Genomic DNA, 7,733 nt, shown 5'->3' with positions numbered 1-7,733 from the left:
TTGTTTGCTCTTGCACTGCTTCTCGGTGAAAGAAGTTACATTTGTGATGTATTGCAGCTTTATTCAGATACAACCAGATGGAGAAACTATTTAACAATTTTTGCTCAAAAGGTTAAGTAGCATTTTTCATTAAAGAAAATGAAATTACATTGCAGAGATATTTGTCATCAAAATTTTAATGAGAAAAGTGCTACCAGCACTAAAAAACAAAGAAAAAAAAAGAAGTATTAATTTATAAGACCCACCCAAATATTCGGTTTAAATTCTTACAACTTTACTTTTGGAATACATTGGTCCACAGACCACATTCTTGTTACAGTTTACCAAATGAAAAACAAAATTGCTTATTGCCGTCCCTATAACAGGAATGGTTCAGTTTCAAACCTCCTTTAAAAATATACATTTTACAATCCTTTCACCTCAACAAAGGTGACACTGACAATAAATACACTGGTTTGGTGGTTTTACTTCTCTTTGCTATGCAAAGTCCACAAACTACCTGTTGTAGGCCCTTTCTTTTTTAGACTTCTCCAATGCCTTGTCCATAGTTTTCTCGTTTTCTCCTCTACATTTGGGGCAATACCATTTGCCCTTTGGTTTATGATTGAGTCCCACACAAGAAAAGTGAAACCACTCAATGGGGCACTCATCGTTATCGCATCCTATCATTTCTCCATAGGAAACTTGGTTGCATAAGCAATATGTTGGCTCATTAGGGTCAATAGGAAGGTCTGGGGGAGAAGCTTCCCTTTCTGCTTTGGCCTTGGAGCGTTTCTTCTTCTTGGATGTTTTTGCTTTCTTCTCCTTTGGAGTTCCTGAGGTGATATCATCATGATCGTGATTATTTGAAGCATTTTCTCGATTCTCATTGTTCCTTTGCCGCCTGGATCTCTTATTGTTGGGCTTTTCAGCCTGTGTGATTGTCTCATTCTTTGACTTGTCTTGGCTGGCTTTCCCACTATTTCCAGTGGTATCATTAGGCTCTTGACAAGTTTCAAACAGTTCCACGTGGCTATCCACTTGCCTAGTTCTGTTCTCAACAAGCTCCACCATCTGACTGACAATTTGGATCTTCTCATCCCCTAGTTCCTGACTCCGAATCAAGGCTCTCTGTATGCAGTGCAACATTCTTCTCTTCTGCACGGCATCTGTCTCTCGTTTAAATTTTTCATAGTAATCATCCAGGTCCTTCAGAATCTCTGCAAGGAAGAAACAAAAAACTATAAATATTTTCAACAGCAAGAATGTTCAACAGCAACAAAGCCTTCCCGTATTGTTCTTTCCACTCAGCAACACTGTTTTGTAGCACACAAAGCTGACCAAAGGCAGATTCCCTGAAGCTGCTGGTATCTGACAAGAGGCTCCTGACTCCAGTGGATTACTTCTCTTCTAGTCAATCCCACAGGAATAGAATGCAAATGCTGATTTAGAAGAAAAAAAATGACTAAATATAATTTTATGCATCTTGACAATTCTTCCCTTTAAACTTATCAGCAATTAAAACACACTGACTAAACAAACACACACCAGCAAAAGTTCCAACATTAATTGTGAAACGACAGGGGAAATGAATAGGTTGTTCTCCTGGGTATTTTCTATGTAACAACGTTAATATTTTTAGTGAATGACTGAGAGTGGGAGAAAGAGAGTAGGAGAGAAAGAAAGCAGAAACTAGTGTAGAAATCAGATGCTGAGTTACTTACTAATCACTACGTACTTGACAGCTGATGCAGAAGATTTCTAAATACACAGGGATAAGACTCTAATCAATGGCAAATTTCATCCAGCACTGATGAGTAACTTTTGCTGAAAATGTGAGGCCACTTAAATCCCTAGGACTACAGAATTAGGATTACAATATCCAAGATGTCTGGATAATTTTTACTTTCTGTAAAATATATGCTGCTTACTTTTTAAAGCACAGAAATATAATCTCCATTAAATGTTTACTGCAGAGAAAGAGATAAAGTTAGGTAATGATATATAACAACAGAGCAGTTAGAACTTTTAATTTAAAATGGTAATGAAAACACATTAGATCTTGAATTGCACTTCAGGGATTATTTCAATAGTACACCGAAGTATTTAAAATTTCAAGAATGGTTCTAAAAACTTATTTTTAAGCACATGTTTTTGAATTTCACTACATACTCAAACTCAGCATTTCCATAGCAAACCCTCAAAAACATGCAGAATGTTTTTCCTGTTTCTCCTTTCTCCTCTGATTTTTCTTTTTTTTTCAGAAGATTTTGCCCTAGAACAGCAAAATACACTGATATAGAAAATCTAACCTCAAACACAACCCAAAATCTCAAAACTTTTTTAAACTCTTTTTGTTTGTTTGTTTACTAAGAGAATGTGACATATATGCAACTAATAGTTATCCTGTGATTTAGGTTTTGTCTTGCCTCGATAGGTTATTTTAAATACACAGACATATTCCTAAATTTACATGGAAAGTTTATGCAAGTTTTAGTTTTTAGAGCTGCAGCCTATGCTTCTCACCCAAACAACAATCAACACCAAAAAAAACCCCAGACGTACATTAGATTAAGAATTCCAAAAGAATAAAAATCCAGTCTAAAGTATTTTTAATAGCAGAAATGCATAAGTTTTATATTCTAAAGTTTCAGCATTTGACTGATGTCATCAGTTTAACCCATCTCAATATAGCAGGCAAGCATTCTATACCACAAAATAATTAGTAGCTTATTGACTTAAGTTAGCATTACAAAATCTTCAAATTCCAGCACTGCATATACACACCAACACTACATACAGCGTTATACCACCTCCTGAAACAGCTGTGTTATGCAGGAGGAATAGTTGGCTGCAATCGTCTTTAACTTTGCAAAGCCCTGTCGAACGTGTCTTAGGGCACTTACACAGCTAGTATTTAAGACGTCGTGTGAGCGATGCTTTCTCACAACTGCAAGCAAGCAGAAAGATTTTCTTAGCATGAGGGTCAGAAACATGTTATTCAAGTAGCACCGGCTAAAAGAAACAGCTTGACAGCTGTTGGACGAGGACTGCAGCACCGTTCCTCATACCGGCATGCTCAGCTGAAGTTGCCCGCCCCAAGGAGGCTGCGTTTATAGGAACTGCAGAAAACTGCTTTTCACTGGCGTGCTGTAACCGAAAGATCAGAAAGCAAGTTTTGCACGATTGCGTAATACGCAATTGCTCCCCAGCTGTGAATGCACACCCCCAGCAACACAAAGACCATTCAAATAACGAAAACAAACAAAAAGAAAGAAAGAAAGAAAAAACGTGCCGTATGTTGTCAAAGCTTTATTCCCAGAACGGTTTCATGGCCCGCACGAGAGTAGACACCACCGATTACGGGGCTACATGCCCATGCACCCTGGTAAGGGGGCTCCCATGCCACTGCCAAGGCGACAAGCGCTGGGCAGCCGAGGCCTCCCGAGGGCGAGAAGCCACATCGGGATGTCCGAGCTCCGCCACCTCCCAGCCAGCGGGACGATACCCAGCAGAGACTCCCTCAGCCACAGACGGCGTGCTGGACACGGCCAAAACCCGCCCCCACCCCCCTCCCCACCCCTCTGCGACACCACCCGCCGCCTTCAGGGCCGTCCGTCAGCCCCCGCCCCCGCCGCAGAGCTGGGCTCGTCTGGCCCCGACGGCTCCGCCCCGCGCCAGGCCCAGCAACCCGCGTGTCCGCGGCCTGGGAAAGGAGCACGGGGAAGGGAGCACGGGGAAGGGAGGGCCCAGGCACCGCCATCACGGCGCGGCCGGTCCTAGTGAACAGCAGCACTCGCCCGCCGGCCGGCCGGCTGACCGACCGACAAGAGACCTAGTGCCTCCAGGCCACGGGAGCTGCCATCTCCTAGCAACCGGCGCAGCGGCGACGCCCCCGGAAGTGACGGAGCAGCTATTGTTCTCCGGCAGGAAACCGGCAGTCGTTCCGCCGGTTCGCAGAGTAACAGAGGATCGGGACGAAGCGGGAGGGGAAGGAGGCGGCGGGCAATAGGGCGGAGAAAAAAAGCGACCTGCCCACTTTCGCGCCTATCAGAGGCGCCGACGGGGAGAGCCCGCCCCCGTTGGCCCTGTGTTCCAAATCGGAACCAGAACTAACCATAAGGGTAAAATAATAAAGAAGCAGCCAATGGCTGCGGGTAACCCGAACTTGTGCCCTCCCCCTCTAGCACGGACGCGCCATTCACGAGCAAGAGGCGGCGGGAAGAACGACGTCCCCCATCCCGAGACATGTCAGTCACACTCTGAACACCCAAGGTTGGCCTGCCCGCTGCTGCCGCCGCGGCCAATCAGAACCCACAGGCCGGGGCAGGCCGAGATATTCAAATCAACCCCACAGAAAAGTTGCTTCTCGAACGTCACGAGGAGGCGGGCCACAAGGCGGTACAGCCCGGCTCAATAACAAATCGGCGGGAGGAGGTGGGCCGTGGGGAGGCTTCCCCCTATCAGCCCTTCGGGAGGCGGGGCGAGCCGCGATATGCTAAACGAGGGGCGTCCATAAAAGCCGCAACGACGCCGAATCCCCAGCAAAGCGCGGAGGCGCCCGGTGGCTGTGCGGAGTGTTCCTGCAGCGCGCCAGAGGCATACTGCCCACCCTGTTCTCCCCACCCGCCAGCCCGCGGCCTCCCGAGGAAGTTTCCTCCAGCCTCTTCCCCCGGGAGCCGCCAGACTCTCTGGTGGGCTGCCTAACTATCGGCTGGGGGAACCGCAGGGCTCGCTGCCTCCCATCCCTAATGCCACATGCACAGGAGGGGCGCGGGCCGGTGCACCCGCCGAGGGAGAGGGAGCCCTCCCAGCACGGCACCCCGGCTGTCACTGCTGCCGGCGGCACCCAATAAAGCCCTCCCCTCCCCTCCCCTCCCCCCGCTTCCCGAGCGGACATCAGCGAGTAAGTGACAAAGCTGCCCCGAACCCCGCACAAACTGGCGTCTCTTTCCCTCCACCCGTGGGGCATGGGTCGGCGTGCCCCGAGTGCCGGCAGCAGCGGAGAGGGAGGAAGGGGACACTTTAGCCTTCTGCACATCCGTAAACCTGACCGTATCCCCCCCACACGCACACCCCACACCGCACACGCCAGTCCTGTCCCCCCTGCACCACGAAGCGGGGGTGTTTCACGGGGTGAAACGAAACCCACCGAGGACGAAGCGAAGAAAGCACACCCTGCCCCCCACTCTCGCCTAGCCCCCCTCCCCTCTCTCTTTCCCTCCCTCCCTCGCTAGCTGCCTCTCTCCCCTACTACAGCCATAATGAATACTGTACATTCCTAAATGTTGTGCTGTAATCTCTCTCTGTCCACCCAGCACTTTCTTCCGTACCCCGAAACCCTTCCACCTCAGCCTCACGGCCGGGGACAGCCCCCCTTTGTGCACTGCACACCCCACTTCCCTGCCCCCGCCTTCTTGGCCAGCAATTTACACAGAAAAGCAGAGTCCTTGCTTAATAAGAGAAGCTGGAGACCTTTTGTTCCGCCCCATGACAAGAGCTAACGCTGCAGATCAGCCCGTCTCTCTCCTCGGATCTCTTCTCCTGGCTTTCTCCCTCCTTTCACCTCCCAAAAATAAAACTACCATCCCTGTGGGGTGCAGAGGGGCTAACGGAGACGAGGCTGAGCTCTGAAGAAAAGGAAAGACAACCTCCCCCCCGAGCCCCATATCACACACACGGACATAGACACACACACACACACATATATATAGAAAGCACTTACCTTGATATTTGGCGTCTATTTCCCTCATCAAGGAGACATTTCTCTGCAGATCGAAGGGCATAGACTCGATGGAGTCCAGATAATCCTCCACATAGTTCACTAGGTGAAGCTGGTCTCCGTTTGCAGGACTCAACATTTTCATCCGGCAAAGAAAAAAAAATATCCTTCCCCACACCTCTGTTTGTGCGAGAGCAAGTGCTGCTCCCTCCAAAGACGGTAACCCCAATGAACGGCTCACTCCCTGCCCACCTCTCTCCGTAGCTCCCCCCCAAAAAACCGAGAAAAGCTACATCTGACTCCTCTTGTATGAAACAGAGGGAGAGACACACACACACACCCTCCGCTAGTCCCCTACAGCCAGCAGCAGCTGATTGAATGGCTGTCGTTGTGGGTAATTCACGAAGGAGGTGGTAGGAACAATCAGAGGGATTTGTGTGTGTGTGTGAAGGGAGGGGGGGGAGGGAGGAGGAGGAGAAAGGAGGGGGGCTTAAACCAGCTCCTCCGAAACAATCTGGAAACAAAATGTGCTCTGCAAAGTGTCTGTCAGGAGCAGCGGCAGCCCCTCTGTATGCGCTAGCGCCGCTCTGCTCCGCTTCTCCTCCGCTCCCTCTTTCCCCGCTCTCCTCACCGCCGTCGCCGCCGCCGCTGCTCTCCGGTGATATTAACGCAGCCTCCTCGCTCCCATACGCCGCACTTGATCCAACGTGGAAAACCCAAATACCAGTTTCAAACACTTGGGAAACATTCAGCCCCGCCACGCACGGCGCATGCGCACCCCTCCCAGCGCTGTATACACACACACACGGCACACACTCACCGCGCACACACACTCTCCCCCTCCCCCTCCCGGAACCGCGGCGAGGCGAGCGCTCCTCTGCATATTCATCGTCCCTCCTCCCCTTACTCACGTTCGGGGAGGGAAAGCGGCAGGGATGCGGTCGTAGCGAGGGGGTGGTGGGCGGCTCGGTGCCGGCGTAGGCGTGAGGAGGAAGCCCCCGCGGCCGAGCTGAGGGGCAGAGGGAAGGCGGAGGCTCCAGTGAAGTTGCCTGGACGCTGCCAGAAGAGCAGCCAGCGGGGAAGCTGAGGGAAGAGTGCGCGGCTTGGCACCGGCAGGGTGCCGGAGCTTACGAGCAGGGGAAGTTGGATGCTTTTACGGTAGGGCACAGACTTTGGAGAGAGTGTCTCGCCTTCTGCCAGCTGGTGGCGGAGGCTGCGCTCACCCCAAAGGAGCAACTCCGAGGACTTTCCTAGAAGGGACAGGGGGACATTAAGAACCATGGAGCGCCACGGCAGTAGCTGCACCACCATCCCGCTTTGGGGGCAGGGCTTTACCCCGCGCGGCGCAGGACGCTAAAGAGAAACGCTGCCTCTCTCCTCAGCGGGCAACCGCATCAATCATCCCCGCGGCGGGTGACACCCTCCCCAGCCAATCACCTCTTCCCTCCTGTCCCGCCCCGCGGTTCCCTTGACCAATCCCCGCCAGGTGGGAGAGAGGGCGGGCGCCGCGGTGACAACGCTACCCGGGATACCGGCCGCGGCAGAAGGGGCGTTAACGTGCGGGGGGCAGGAGGGAGGGCATGCGCATGCGCATGCGCACTCCCCCGCAGAGCGAGGAGAAAATGGAGCCGCTGGCAACGGGTGGAATTCGACTACGTTTCCCAGAGGCATTGGGTGGCAGCGCATGCGGGCGGGCTGGCTCGCCGCAGCGCTTATTCCCCGCTCAGCGGGCTGCTGCAGGCGGTGGCCAGGCAGGGTTAGTAGGTCTTGTTGTGCGGGGTGGGCTTTAGGCCATATTATGGAGTAGCTGCCCTGCCTGGGCGCCCGGCACAGAGGAGTCTGAGCGCCTCCGGTCAGAAGCAGCTGCCGTGCCGCTCGATTTTTTTCGCACCAGGGTGACCCGAGGCGGCATCAGGAGGAAGGACCTCGTTCTCGGTCACCTTTGCCGAGGGTGGAGCAGGGCGGGGGCAGCATGTCTTTTTCTCGTCAAGTTGCTGCCATAGCCGTTCATACTCAGCAGCTGTCCTGCCGC

General features: G+C 51.8%; 1 protein-coding gene across 2 annotated transcripts; it reads right to left on the bottom strand.

The window, feature by feature from the left end:
- Positions 1 to 240: 240 nt before the first annotated feature.
- ING1 (inhibitor of growth family member 1) lies at positions 241 to 5,954 on the bottom strand. 2 transcript variants are annotated; one of them, XM_054400623.1, is made up of 2 exons: positions 5,705 to 5,954; positions 241 to 1,199 (listed from the first exon to the last, which is right to left on the bottom strand). In XM_054400623.1, the coding sequence occupies exons 1-2, from the start codon at positions 5,844 to 5,846 to the stop codon at positions 496 to 498; spliced, it is 846 nt and encodes a 281-aa protein (XP_054256598.1). In that variant the 5' UTR covers positions 5,847 to 5,954; the 3' UTR covers positions 241 to 495. The 2 variants fall into 2 exon arrangements, with proteins under 2 accessions (XP_054256598.1, XP_054256590.1); XM_054400615.1 differs by lacking the exon at positions 5,705 to 5,954 and adding an exon at positions 2,152 to 2,234.
- Between the last annotated feature and the right edge of the window lie 1,779 nt (positions 5,955 to 7,733).

Source organism: Indicator indicator, chromosome 1 (assembly GCF_027791375.1).
Source record: "Indicator indicator isolate 239-I01 chromosome 1, UM_Iind_1.1, whole genome shotgun sequence".
NCBI classification, from domain to species: Eukaryota; Metazoa; Chordata; class Aves; order Piciformes; family Indicatoridae; genus Indicator; species Indicator indicator.
This window is presented reverse-complemented; position numbering and strand designations above follow the sequence as displayed.

Coding starts and splice junctions, on each gene's coding strand:
- ING1 (XM_054400623.1), bottom strand. CDS start 5,846: ATGAAAATGTTGAGTCCTGCAAACGGAGACCAGCTTCACCTAGTGAAC. Junction 1,200..5,704: donor AATAGACGCCAAATATCAAG/GTAAGTGCTTTC, acceptor TCTTCCTTGCAG/AGATTCTGAAGGACCTGGAT.